Here is a 14,379-nt window from a genome sequence, read left to right on the forward strand (position 1 = left end):
TTTTTGTGAATTTCTTTAAAAAAAAAAAAGATGCAGGAATCTTGAGGCACAAATTCATCTACAGCTGGAGGAAACAATATTCCTGACCCCACATTCCTGGATCACTGCTTTGATTCAAGGACACTTTTTGCTTTGCTCACAAATGTTGAATGTTTTTTTTAGCCATGACATCGACGTGACCTCCACTTCCTCATTCATACTTTGTTGGATTGCTGCACCACCTTCTGGGGCCTTTTGGATATGTAGAAGTTAGTATTTAGAACTGGAACTCTAACCTCTCTTTCTTTTTTAATATTGCAGAACAATTGAGTGTTATTTGTTTGGAACCTTCAGTGTCTGTGTGAGTTGGTCAGTGACTCCACGAGGTTCAGAGACCCACTGCCTGCAGCCAGCATCTCCTAATGTCACACGTCATAAATAGATTCATGTGTTAGGATGTTAATATGTCCGGTCCCATCATTGTGAAGTGGAGCCCTGAGGGAGTTTGGTGTGTAGGATTGAGTGACATGTAGTGGTAAAGTGGGATATCACAGCCAACTGATTTCTCCTCACTCTGCCCTCCCCTCCCCACAATTAAAGAGAAACTAAACCGGAGTCTGTGGAGGAGGACCTGCTCCTGCTGCTCCTGCTGCTCCTGCTGCTCCTGCTGCTCCTGCTGCTCCTGCTGCTCCTGCTGCTCCTGCTGCTCCTGCTGCTCCTGCTGCTCCTGCTGCTCCTGCTGCTCCTGCTGCTCCTGCTGCTCCTGCTGCTCCTGCTGCTCCTGCTGCTCCTGCTGCTCCTGCTGCTCCTGCTGCTCCTGCTGCTCCTGCTGCTCCTGCTGCTCCTGCTGCTCCTGCTGCTCCTGCTGCTCCTGCTGCTCCTGCTGCTCCTGCTGCTCCTGCTGCTCCTGATGTCGATAAAAAGACTCATTCTAAAGAAAACACGAAGATTCTCAGTCTCGGGTCATTTCTGTTAATAGTTTTCTAAATCCTGCCTGCACTCTGATTGTGACCTCACATACTGTTAATTATATTATTATTAATAAGAATAATACAAAATAAACTTTATCTTTAAACTTTGTAAATAGTAGTTTGACCCAGTAATCTTGACTCAGGGTTTCCTTCCTTGATTTTTCCAGAGCTTTCAAGCACATCTTGAAGTTCATAGTTTCTGATGATGAGTGAGAACCTTGAGTTAAGTTTTAGATAAAATACCCGCAATTATTTAAGAGGTAATCATGTAGATAATACGTAATTCAATAAGTTTAATTGTTTTTTGTGCCTGAGATGAAAAAACATCAAAAAGTAGCAACAAGAACGACACAGATATCACATTTTTGTTTTATTCAAATTCTATTTACAGCATCTTTAGAAACATCACAAAACTCAAACTGATCCTGAAAGAAACTCTCGTGTTAAACAGAAAATATTTTACAATCATGCCACTGTATGAAAACATGAGAGACAAGGACACAATGAGGAGAAGAGGAATGTTTGATTTGTACCATTGTGAACAGATAATTCACACAATATAACAATAAGACAAATTACAGTTTGCTCAGCATCAAACTGAGGAGAACAGAGAACAGTATTTCAATCTGACGTCATCCTGCTCCTCTCATCAGTCCAACTCTGTTACAGTCAAGTTATTAAGTCTCCGTCCAGAGTCTCAGAGAAGCAGGAATAAAAAACAGTCCAGTATTTTTCCATCTCGTCTCAACGTCCTTCATCCAGCGTCAGCTCCTCCAGCTGCTCCTGAACCTCCTCCAGCTGCTCCTGAACCTGAACCTCCTCCATCTGCTCCTGAACCTGTACCTCCTCCAGCTGCTCCTGAACCTCCTCCAGCTGCTCCTGAACCTCTTCCCCCTCTGTCTCTTTCTCCTGTTCCTCTGACTCCTGCTTTTGTTTCTCTGCTCCTTCGTCAGTGTGCTCCTCTGATGCTTCACTCTGCAGCACCTCCTCCCTCTTCATCCCCTCACGTCCACTCTCCAGGTTCTCCGAGCCCTCGAAACAGCCTGAGTCCCTCGGCTTCTTGGCCTCCTCTGCAGATCTGTTCTCCTCCTCCCCTGCCTCTGACTCGTCCTCAGCTATACGGGACAAAGACAAACATGTTTTAATGAAGAGCGTCTCAATAGAATCCCTTTGTATTAACGCTGGACTCTCTCAAGCCTTTTAATCCTGTTCAGAGAAACTTTAAAGCTGCGGTAACAGATCTGTTTGGCCACTTGGGGGCAGCGGTCTATAATCACATTTAGAACTGGTAATGTGTCTTGAAGAGTAATAAATCCAGGTCAGCTGCTCTGTGGGGGTCAGTCCCTGTACATATGGAATATGTAGGGTGCACAGATTGTCTTGACACGAGCACTGAAAACCACGAGCTGTTTTTAAAACATTGTGTCTGTTGCTGCAGGAGAAGGTGTTGAAATCACGTCGAATGATTTGGACGAGAAACGAGCCGAGATATAAGGACCGAGTCAAATTTCTCTCAAGCGACCGAGCTGTGAACTTTGAAAGTAATGCTGCGCAACTGAGCCATGAAATGATGAAGCTTATCTAATTATGTGACGGAGGCAGAAAATATTATAGTAGCTTCATAAATTCCCCAGAAACACATTTCTCCACCGACACAATGTGACTGAACTCTGTACTGAGACCATGAGCGTCTCACTGACTTTCAAAGGGGTGTTTTCTCAAGATTTGATTAAAATGATATCTGGTATTTTTTTATTGGTTCCCAGCAGAGCAGCATCACAGTGTGTGAACCTACAGTCTCTGAGCAGTTCGCTGGCGTTCAGGATCTTGGAGCGCTGCTCTGGATCGGTGATGTTCAGCTCATTCAGGTGAGACGCCTTCAGTCCTGCAAAGTCCTCCAGACTCTGGAACCCGTGCATGGACAGGAGCGAACTCAGCTCCTGATAGAGAAACACAAGCGTTAGACTGAGACACACAAACAGGTTCTGTCAGTTATTCGCTCTGTTATCAGACGGTGTCTTGTACCGTCAGGCTGATGCTGTCCAGCACCTCCTCCAGGGTTTTGGGTTTGGACTTGGGTCGGTGGCCTTTGCTGTTGCAACGTCTCCTCCTGGCCGGGGGACTCACATCAGGCAGGAGGTTGACGTAGATGAACTTAAAGGAGCCCATCTTGTTGTTGAGCTTCCCGGTCCAAATCCCAACAGGGGGCTTCTCGATGATGTAGATGATGTCTCCTTTCTATAAGAGACATGATGCGTGAGTATCTCAGCTCAGATCAGGAGATATAAGGACACAGATGAAAGGACGGACAGAAAGAAAACACTGAGAGCAACAATCCTATCGGACCAATCAGAGCTGAGGAAGACAAGGAGCTTCCCCCTGAGACTCACCTGGAGTTTCAGTGACTCCATGTCGTAGGGGCTGGGAGTGAAGTCAGTGTGAACCACAGCTCGACCACAGAATGGTCCAGTGTACGAGACGCCGCTCTCCTCCAGCCTCATGCTGTCCCTCTGACAGTATCCACTGTCCAGGCTCTGTCTGTCACTACCTGACCAGCACAGACAAGAACCTGGGTCACTACAGTTTACAACAGGGCTTCTCAAACCCACAGATTTTCACAAACACACAAATATCTGTGTATGAATGTATAGAGAGGAGTATCAGTGTTGAAGGGACCTCTGCTTTACAGGGATCCAGATGTTCACTCACTGCCTGAGAGCTGGCGGGAGATGGGACTGGGCATGGTGTCCTCTGACCCCGTGGAGCAAACAGACGACCTCTGTCCTGCGCTCAGATCTGGAAGCCAATCAGCAGAGATGGGAGACATCTCCTCTCCGACCTCCCCCTGGAGAAACAGAGAAGGTCCGAAGATTTATTGATTCACCCTCAGTGGAAGTTTGACACAGCGGAAAAAATAACAACAGCACAACTCAGATTTAATGTAACTAAAAATAACTGAAATGAAAATAAGCTTTTAAGTTAATTCTTTATTTATTGTTGGTAAAAGAAAAGAAATAAATCCTAATCCTAACAAAGCTTCCTTCTTTTTATATACAATGTTTCGGCTTTTTAAATTTTATTTATCCATGTAGGAAAATAATGTTTGTATTTAAATTTGCAAAATCAGGTCAGTGGAACAAGTTGGTATCTTGGTAGAGTAACTGGTAAATGAAGCCGTCAAATAATTGTAGTGGAGTAAAAGTATAAAGTGGCACGAAAATAGAAATACTCAAGTGGCTACATTTTGTACCTAAGAGTACTACAGTATTAGAGTAAATGTACATTTCCTGCTGCAGAAAATTCAACAAAGGGAGTTTCCTGCCTTTGTTTTTAACTCTTGTCCACTAGATGGAGACAAGTTTGATCTTCCTGTAAGAACAGCATCACTATAAAAGAGTAGAAGTGTCTTTTATCATTAATAATATTCCAAATATCTACCATGAAAACCGTCTGAAGGGTGTAAACGTATAAGCAGTTTATCATCTGTTTACAGTTATATTCATATGTTAGGTAACTAGTAAATATCTTCACCCCCTCCTCAGCCAGAACCTTCTGCACCATCTTGGACGTCTTGCGGGTCATCGTGCGTGAGATGACGTTGCGCCATTTCTTCCCCAGTTTGCTGCCACTTTTCCCGGCTTCCTCTCCTGGAACAGCCTCGTTCACCTGAGAGGAGAATACAGGAAAAAAACGATTTCATTAAAATGTTGACAGATACAGACAGGTACAAAAAAAATACAAAAAGTCTGTCACTGACATTTACTCTCTGTGTCTCACAACTGCATCGCTGTCACTTCACACCCTAGAAAAACTTTTGTGGTCGTGAGGTTTGCATGAACCAACTGCTGAATCCCACAAGGTCACATTTACAAATGCACAACACACACACACAAATACACACACACAAATACACACATCTGCACAACATTGTAGCCGCAAAGTTTCGGAGAAAACGTTACCTGACATAACTCCGTCTGCTCGGTGTACGGCCCGGAGCTCCTTAATGGAAGCTAATGACCTTTCTAACATTTTGAAGAGGTAGTTTAACTCCAGCAAATGTTCCGTCCAACTCTTTCCATTGTTTGAGGACAAAGGGAAATGCTGAGAGTTAGTTAGAGTTAGTTCGTGCCGGCTGAATTACACTTCAGCTTCTACTAAAACATTGGAGATACACAAGGTGAATTTACAAAAGCTGTTTTTTTCCTGTGATTCTTCTTCAGAGATCTGATCTGAAATCATCTCAACCCGACGTTTTCAAGCTTTTTGTGAACTTGTAGAATCTCAAGTTTTCTTGATGAAGTAAAAATGATTCCTAAAACAGTGTATTTGTGTATTTTCAATTACATATTAAATGTCCATGTTTATACATGAGTTACAAAATAAATGTGTGTTAAATGTATATATTTAAAGTTTAACTTTATTTAATCAAAGTTATTGTATGAACAGTTAATATGTAATTGAAATTTTCCCCCAAAACATTTTTGGAGTGAAGAGAGATTTATAGAGAGGTTTATTTTTAACATGCAGAAACTAAAATGACACACACACACACACTCACACACACGCAAACCTTCTGTCTGTCTGACTCAGAGGCTCTGTGCTCGACTAACTCAAGCTGCAGGACATCCTGTCTGCTCGCTGCCTCTGTGCAACACTTCTCCTTCTTACTTCCTCTGCTCTTCTACACTTCACTCATTTGTCAGTCAACTTCCACTCACAATGCACAGAACGATGCTGGGAAGTCAAATTTCTGTGGATTAAAAAACATTTGCACACACACACATGCAGCGGGGCGTAAAATCAGGATGTTTGTGCTCGGACTGTGTGCAACTTGAATTCCTCTGGATGCAGAATCATTGCAGGACTGCGTGAACCAGTCACATCAACAAATGAGGAACAATGAGATGAAATATTTGTCGTGCAGGAACTTAAAACACAACGTTTATAAGAAATCCACTTTGAAAAACAGGTTCTGTGCTGTGACTGAGTTTTGTCTTTTGTGTATGAGTCTGTTTAAGAGGATGAATACGTCCAGCTTACATTCTCCTCCAGTGTGAACTCCTTCTCTGAGACAACAGGAGAGGTGGGTTTGTGCTTCATGAAGTCCTTGAAGCTGCTGGACCTCTGCAGGGTGAGCTGGAAACACACAGAGAACTTTACTGGAACATAGAAAATTTTGGATCTCAAGCAGTCAACGGTAAAAACAGCCTCGGAGCAATAATCAAAAAGGTGTCACCAAAAAAGTGTTACATCAGTTGGTTGTTCGGTGGTTTTGGGTGCCTCATCTGTATCTCCTCAGATGTGTGAACAGACTGAATGTGTTTATTTTTCAGAACAAGGAACTGCTTGTTTCTTCTAAACCAGTTATCACAGGAACATTCCAGTGTGTAAGGTTTAGGTGAGAGGGAACTATTAGAAGAAATTTAATGTAGAATAATCCTCATGATGTTTTCACTAGTTTGTTTCATCTAAATTGTATGAATTGTAGTTTTCTTTACCCCAGAAAAGTCCCTTTATATTTAAATACTTTATATTTACATTGAGGGAACCCTCTCTATGGAGGCCGCCATGTTTTTTTTACATTAGTCCAGACTGGACAAACTAAACACCTTTAGAGTTTTTATGACAACTGAAGCTACCACAGGTTCTTTTTCATGTTTGGAAGCAACCTCACCACTAGATGTCACTAAATTCTACACACTGTACTTTTAACTGATAAAGAAAAGAAAATGGCTGCTGATTAGTTAACTAGATCTAGTTCAAGTTAAATCCTCCATCTGCACTAAGATGTAATGAGTTCCTCTCAGGCGCAGGCCTCAAGTTTGGTGAAAATCTCACAAATAAACCCAAACAAATCCAACTGATCCTTTCAGCTCTTCTGTCTCATGTATATACATAAAGGTTCAATGTTTAAACAGTTTCTTGCAGCTCTGGTGTAAAATGTTAATAGAACCGTTCTACACGTCTCCGTTCTTGTTTATCATCGTTATCGAAACCACAGGAAACAGGCAAAGCTTCAGCAGCTGCTCACAGCCAATCATTGCACACATCCAGTCAGAGCTGGTGGTTGATGGTGTGTCTGTGACTCACCTGAAGAATCAAACAACCGGTGCAAATAACATATGAAGCAGAATGGCGGGGTTTTTTCCCCCCTGCCTCTCTTGATAAAGCTTTAAGATAAATCATGGAACGCTGACATCCTCCAGCCTACGTTATTATTACTGACAGTTACATTTGGAGAACAAAGCTGGTGAGCTGCATAATGAGGAGGTGTGCATCAGACTACAGGAGGGCAGAGGTGGATGGAAACCAAAGGTGCTGGTGTCGCGGGCGTAGGAGGCTCGGTCTCATACTGGCAGCAGAAGCCACAAAGCCTTTTCTGACTCAAACTACATCTGCAGCAATGATTCATCCTCCAGAATACAGGAACCAAAAGAGCATACAGTTACACTGCACATGAAAATCCTAGTTTTAAGTTTTAGACAAAAGATCATCCAGAGCTTTGTGAGCGTTTGACTTGACGTGACAAACACACATTGTACCCCTCCCTTCATAATCACAGATATTTACATTTAGAAAAACTCAAGTTTAAAAGAAAAAAAGTGAAAAAACTCACCTTCTTCTTCTGCACCTGCTCCTTCTCAGAGGCGTTTGAAGGCTTTCGCCTCAACATCTTCCTCCGTGCTCGTCAGGTCTGTCAGGACAAACTGTTGAGAGAGAAATCTACACCGGTGTTAATCGCTCAGAGTTTGTGTCACTGTGCCAAAGATTGAAAACACTCAGAGGAAGCTGCAGCCGAGTGCAGAAGCTGAGAGGAAGTCACATTACACAAAAAACTGAAGAGGCAAACCCTTCTGTCGCTGAGGTTTACACACACAGGGCATAGAGTGCATTACATGTGTTTCTCAGGTTCACTGTGACTCAAACCTGAACTGACGGTAAACATGACACTTCTGGTGGTGAAAAAGAAAAAACACTAGTTCTTTATATTGTGATGAAATAATCAGGCTTGGTTATATTTAACATGTCCAGTCAGATAAAAGCTCTGAAGGATCATGGAAGACAAACCTCACGCTGAAGTGTCCCAGCTGGAACTAGAACGGCAACTAGAGTGTAAACCTCTGCCAAGTCCACACTCACACATCAGCCACATAAATATCCCAGATTTTTTGCATCAAGATTCAGAAATGTTGAAAAGGTGAAAATTGGAAAAAAAAATCCTGGATCTGCTTCTTTTTCCAGATGCGTAACAAAATTAATTGGTTTGTTTCTTGACCCGTTCTAGTTTCATGGAAATCAGTTCATAACCCTGCTGAGAAAGACAGAAAGAAACGAATAAACAAGCAAAGGTGCAGGTGATGTTTTCAGCTGCTTTAACCTGAGAGAAGTTAATGAGTGGTCTCCTCAGTCTGCTGAAATGGAGCCATAAGGGGGGGGGGGTGTTAGACAGCTGAAGAGTGGAAGTGAAAGACCTCCAGAAGACACATTTAGAAACTGAACTGTGACAGGTCTGCAGCTGCAGCGGAGGCATGTCGCAGCCACCGTCACACATGGAACCTTTTTCAGAGTCAAATGAGTTGTGAGGTCCGACACATGCCGACTCTACAAACATGAATAGTTGAGTACCTCATAGAAATGTCCGTGCTTTTGTTTGCACACTTCAGGTAAACACTGTTAGAGGGAAGTCTAATGTCAGTCAGCTTGTTATTTTGGTGGGGTAGTGAACCACATGAGATGAAGATGCCCTACTTCAATTTCCTGTTATTTGAGTGGCAACCAGTCTGATGTGTCTGCAGACCATGAAAGCATAAAACCAAGAGACTGTGGTGGAGACGTATTTAGATCCTCCTCTCATGTAAAAGTATCAATATTTCACTGTAGAAATACTTTACACAACAACATATTATACTGATAATGTAAAATACTCATTGTGACATTTTAGATTTTGTTTTTAAGTCACAGCTGATATGTGGACTTCCCTCACTGTATCTATCAGTGCTCTAAGTAGTAAGGTTAAAGTTCAAGTCAAGTCACCGGTGTTAAAGAATTATTAACCAAGAATACTTCTCTGTTTAGCAGAGTCTTACTTTAATAAAAAAGAAATTAAAGCAGCTGGTCATACAAATGTCCAGTTAAAAAAAAAAAAAACTAAAACATCAAAAATCACACAAAAGCTCATTTTTAAATCTTGACTGTCACAATAACAGACATTTATTCACAGAGTTAAATTATAAAACATCCTTTAATTAAAAAAATCTAAACTGCAGTGCATTTCTTAACCTGGCATAGCTGCTAAATAGAGACTGCATAGGGGTAATGTCAGTGTGCAAGTCTGCATAGGATGGAGTGAGCGTTAGAAGATGCTTAGTTGAAGTTGTGGAGGAGAGCGACGGCCAGAGTGATGAGCGTCAGCGAGGAGGAAGAGACAGACGCAGACGATCCAGATGCGGTGAAGAGCTCGGTGTGTCTCAGCATCCAGTCCTTCTCTTCATGAAGCTTCTGTTTGTCCAGCTCAGGCCCCAACAGCCTCCTGATCGTCTCGTAGTAGTTATTCAGCCACTGAAGCTGGAGACACACAGAAGAACTCTGGATGAAAGATCTACGCTGCTGACGTGTAGCTTTGTTTAATATCACGGATGAACTTAAGTGAAAACATTGGAAAACTTTTTTAAAAAAGCACAAAATAATTCAGTTTTACTTGAAGCTAAATGCGGTTGAATACATTAAATATGGTGTTCCACAGGGATCAATACTTGGATCACTTATGTTCTCAGTCTACATTCTGATGTTCTGATTGTTTACTTAAACTTCTACATGCATTTTTATGAGGTCACCATGAACTTGATCTTTGACCTCCGACCAATAAAATCGTATCAGTTCATCCTTTAATCCAAGTAAACGTTTGTACTAAATTTGAAGAAATTCTGTCAATGTGTTCTTCAGATCGTGTTCTGAAGAATGTGAAGGACGGACAGCCAGAAAACATAATGCAACATAGTGACACAATGCAACAATACTTTATTACAAGTAAAGATTCTACATTAAACGTCTACTCAAGTGAAAAAACAAGTTTCTCCTTGTTTCAGAAAATGACCTTTTTTATTAACTGTTCCTTGATGTTACCAAAATATCTTTCTCTTCAGATTAACAGGAAGAAGAGAGCAGATGTAAAACTTCACACGTGGTTTTGTTTTTATCTCTGAGCTGCAGAGAAGCGACGTGTTAAAGGGGAAGTTTCATTAGAGGAAACCTGCTCTTAAGGCAGGAAAAGCTATGTTATACCAAACATTATATTAACAATTTAAAACAGGAATCAGATTTGATCACTTTAGAGGAAAACTTGTGTTTGTATAATGCAGAGTCAGCTTTTTTAAGTACCTCCTTTTAAAAATAATTACAGTGCAGGTTTAGTAACTTCTTAACAAACATGAAGTGGACGATGGCGTCAAACACTGGTCTTACCTGCTCTGAGCTGAGGAGAGACGTGTCAATCAGCTTTCTGTCGTATGGAACCAGTGACACGGTGTCAAAGGTCAGAAAGTTGTGACCATACTGAGGGTAAACAGAAAACACGGAGGCAGATGTTATTTCCAAAGATCTGATCTCACTCTGCTGATGTCACATATTGTCATTAAATTCATCGACCTTCGTTTGGGCGGGTACGATCACAGCAACATCTTCAATTCGGATCCCGAAGTCGTTGTCCTTGTAATATCCAGGTTCTTAAAGAAAACAACAGTTTGTTTATCTACCTTCAAACATTCGAGCCATGAAATGTGCATGTGAAGTTCATTCTCTTCATGATCATGATATTGGTTTTAAAGTCTCACCTATAGATGTGAACATTCCTGCTCTGAAGGGAATGTTGTTGCTCTGAAAACCCACCGGCCCTGCAGCAGAAACATCACAACATCATGACAATATGTTACATTCGAGTCATCAAGATTATTTTCTGATTTCATGAAAAAGCTGCTTAGTTTAAATTTGTTTAAACATTTGAATGAGACTGTTTTTCTTACATCTTATAAGCTAAACAGTTGATTGGTCAATAGCGACGTCACTGCTGAATATAGTAATCTGAGTAAAACAGGAAGTCGTGTATTCTGAAGGTCATAACAAAAGTTAAAGCAGCCGTACACTCATGAACTCCAAAGTAGTTTCCAACACCGTGACCTGTGCCGTGGCCGTAGTTCAGGCCCACCTCCCACAATGCCCTGCGGCCCAGCATCTCTATGTTCACGCCTGTTGATGAACAAAACACAGGGACGCTCAAATCAAAGATACTGCTGCAGACACAGACACAATGATGTGGAGAAACAGCGCTCTCTCGTGGTGAACCACAGAAAAGTGTAGAATCGTAAATCTCATTTGAAAAGTGTTTTTTCATCCCCACCTCTTGTCCCTGAGGGAAATATGGTTCGAGATATCTCAATGTTTCCCATGAGCACTCGTGTGTAGGCTTCCTGCAAAGTGATACAGGATTGAGACTGTGTGAAAAACCTGAGTTTACACAATGCTGAGCTGTAACTCAACACACTTTCTAACGGTAATATCAGTCATATTATTTTTTTATTTATTGCACAATTTGTTGTCTGCTTTTTTGTACAGTTTTATTTTAGTGTTGATTTACTGCTTGAACACATAATGACGTCAGGGATCATTAAAGTGCCAATCTATCTTAAAAATGACAGCAGGAAATATGTGGATGATATTTCACAGCGATAATTTAAATATCTTTTTAAACATTCACACTTTGGTATTTTAATTAAACCTGTTACCTTCTGCATCGGTGTAGGGGTTCCCCAGTGAACTGTCCGAGTGATGTCAGTGGTCCCGTCTCTAGTGGCGGTTGTATTTGTATTAGTATCAGTAGTGACAGACAGGATGAGTCATTTCACAAGTAAGCGATGTGAAGTGAAACTGGAGGAGAGTGTGAATCAGAGTGTGTTTTACTCACAGATACTGTCCTCCGGAGTCGACCAGGTACATCTCATCAACCGTCAACTTCCTGCTGGTTTCTGCTGACGGGCTGCAACAAACAGGAAATAATATCAGGACTATGAGGACCATGTCAGTGTTTGCGTTTAGGCCTCAAGCTTTTACAAGACCTTTGGACATTTTCTAAATCATGTTTTAAATTTGTAGATTGATTCCTTGCCCCTCAGATGCTCTTGTTTTTCATGTCATTTCATTTCATTGTATTATTTTAGATGCATCTCCTGCCTTTAATAGATAATATCTCAATGTGAGCTCACAGTAAATGAGTGTTGAACTTGAATTAATAGTTTTACATTGAGGATAATGATAGTAATGGAGCCGTATCAGCAGTCGACTTTCAAATAATGTCCGAGCATGTTTGAACCCTCCAACAAGGAGAGGTAAAAGACAATAAGTTAATCTTACCTGTAATGGGCCAGGGCAGCATTGGGTCCACTTGCAGAGATGGTGTCAAAGCTTGGGCCTCTGCTGTCCTTCTGTTTGCTGTAATGGTGTTTACTTTAGCTGTGAAAAAGCACTTTGAAGTGATTGTACCTTTAACTGCTCAATACTTTGTCTGGACTTCATGTTTTTCATTTCAATGGACATGTCTGAGTTTGAACTTCAGTGTCTTTAAAGTTGTGTGTGCTCTCTGGGCTCTTGATCATCCCTACTGTTTGTCAGTGTTTGCGTTGGCGCTCACCTGCGGCACTTGTTGACGTAAGCTGCAGCAGTCAGCTCAGTCTCCTTCCCCTCGGGCACAGCCTTCTCCAGCCATATCAGCAGCTGGATGACTGCGACTGCATCCCTCACCTGCAGAGAGCCACAGTGACACACGGACTCAAACCTCACATGTTACAAAGTTCTTCAGACGTCTTTGGATGAGGTAATAAAAATATATCAAGGTGTGTGTTCAGCTATAATACATAATTTGGAGAATCTGAGCAGTAGTGTTTGAGAGATTAAATCATGGTATCGAGGTCCCACCGATACACAATTGGCTGTCAATCATTATGTTTCATCCCATGTTTACAGCAGCAATAACTTGACAGAAACCATCTTCGAGAAAAATGTATTTGATGTGTACTTTGACTTTGAATTTTGTCCATGTCCCATCTGCTAACATGGAGGAGGCAGGGTTTATGAGTTGCTTTGGCTTAGGTGTCCTGGCATCCATCTTTATTTAAAGTCTACGGTGTGCATGTACATTGTGGTTTGCTCATGTTTAGCCTGAGTATGTCTGTGCACAGCTGACGTACGTGAGCTTCCCTCAGGATTTGCTGCTCAGTGTCATCTTTAATGGCTTTTGTTGTTAACACAGGAGAGTAGGAGGTTGTCATCAGTTTGTCCTGATTAATGCAGGGAAACAACAAAAATGTAAACAATTATCATAATAATAATCATTATATTCAAATATACAATTAAATGATTTCATTTTTAAGATGTCTGCATACCTCTGGTGTAATAACCTCATAAAGTGCATAGTTTGTGTACTCTGTGCCGATCCACACTTTAACTCCTGGCTGAGCCACATACGTCTTTAAATCATCTTGAACAGTGTCGTAGCTTTTTAGCTGCACACAGAGGGAGCCGTTGCATGAGGCGTTCAGGTACACCTTCAACTCCTCTGTTACTCTCTCTGTGTGGAGGAAGAGCCTGGGGAGGGAAAGTACAAGAATTTAAAAAAAAATCCTGATACTGAATTTATAATAATATGATATTGGTTTGTTTCTAGTGTTTGTGTTGGAAATAACAGCAACAGACACAAAAATTGAAAAAAGAATCTAATGGGTTTGCATGTAATCCCTGGGAAAGAACTTGCCAGATCGTATCCATTGTGAGCAGTGTGTAGGAGTAGAAAAAGGGATTGTATGGGATGTCGTTGCCGCGCAGATTAAACAGCCCTAAAAAAACACAAATACACAACAACACTCAGTGGCAGCAGCAGCAGCAGCTCCCACATCCATTTACACCATCTGACAGATCCACCTGAGCACAGAGACACAGTCTGTATCCTCTGTGAGTGTCTGATGTACGTGACTTTTTCTGAGCCCCCGTCATTGGAAAGAGATTTGTTAATTCTGAACTCAGGAGTCTGCAGAGGTCTGAAGCCGAGCAGTCATCCTGTGTGCATTATGAGGAGGATGCTTCTGAATTATACACTGTTCATGTACCAGATGCTGGGCTGATGAGTCACACTGCTTCTATCCTGCATCATTGTCAGTTTATAACTGATTATTTAAAAGTTTCAAGTTTGTATATTTTCTTTATACCTCCATACTGTCCTATTTGTGTCTGATAGTCTGCCATAGTCTTTCATGCGCTTTGGATTGTTGTTTGTTTTATATTCAGCCAGAGGCTTAAAGCGGCTATTCAGCCCCCTGCAGCCACCAGTGGCCTAGAAATAAGAAAACATTGTTGAACATTTTGTCAATTCAATGTTTTCTGAAAA

General features: G+C 41.6%; 2 protein-coding genes across 3 annotated transcripts in view; both read right to left on the reverse strand.

Moving 5' to 3' along the window:
• Positions 1 to 1,307: 1,307 nt before the first annotated feature.
• sash3 (SAM and SH3 domain containing 3) lies at positions 1,308 to 8,358 on the reverse strand. The gene is made up of 8 exons (XM_069531721.1): positions 7,567 to 8,358; positions 5,991 to 6,086; positions 4,482 to 4,616; positions 3,660 to 3,795; positions 3,341 to 3,498; positions 2,976 to 3,188; positions 2,746 to 2,890; positions 1,308 to 2,065 (listed from the first exon to the last, which is right to left on the reverse strand). Exons 1-8 carry the CDS (start codon positions 7,621 to 7,623, stop codon positions 1,695 to 1,697), a joined length of 1,311 nt encoding a protein of 436 aa, XP_069387822.1. The 5' UTR covers positions 7,624 to 8,358; the 3' UTR covers positions 1,308 to 1,694.
• Positions 8,359 to 9,017: 659 nt separating this feature from the next.
• xpnpep2 (X-prolyl aminopeptidase (aminopeptidase P) 2, membrane-bound) overlaps positions 9,018 to 14,379 on the reverse strand; it is an 85,137-nt gene continuing 79,775 nt past the window's right edge. For both annotated transcript variants that reach the window (XM_069531722.1, XM_020078642.2), the window contains 13 exons: positions 13,750 to 13,831; positions 13,382 to 13,583; positions 13,187 to 13,276; positions 12,631 to 12,740; positions 12,354 to 12,431; positions 11,908 to 11,979; positions 11,729 to 11,789; positions 11,344 to 11,413; positions 11,088 to 11,192; positions 10,781 to 10,840; positions 10,596 to 10,672; positions 10,413 to 10,502; positions 9,018 to 9,515 (listed from right to left, as the gene is read on the reverse strand). In XM_069531722.1, coding sequence (XP_069387823.1) covers positions 9,315 to 9,515; positions 10,413 to 10,502; positions 10,596 to 10,672; positions 10,781 to 10,840; positions 11,088 to 11,192; positions 11,344 to 11,413; positions 11,729 to 11,789; positions 11,908 to 11,979; positions 12,354 to 12,431; positions 12,631 to 12,740; positions 13,187 to 13,276; positions 13,382 to 13,583; positions 13,750 to 13,831 — 1,298 coding nt within the window. In that variant the 3' untranslated portion in view covers positions 9,018 to 9,314. The remainder of the gene's footprint in view (positions 9,516 to 10,412; positions 10,503 to 10,595; positions 10,673 to 10,780; positions 10,841 to 11,087; positions 11,193 to 11,343; positions 11,414 to 11,728; positions 11,790 to 11,907; positions 11,980 to 12,353; positions 12,432 to 12,630; positions 12,741 to 13,186; positions 13,277 to 13,381; positions 13,584 to 13,749; positions 13,832 to 14,379) is intronic.

This window comes from Paralichthys olivaceus, chromosome 9 (assembly GCF_024713975.1).
Source record: "Paralichthys olivaceus isolate ysfri-2021 chromosome 9, ASM2471397v2, whole genome shotgun sequence".
Classification (NCBI taxonomy): Eukaryota; Metazoa; Chordata; class Actinopteri; order Pleuronectiformes; family Paralichthyidae; genus Paralichthys; species Paralichthys olivaceus.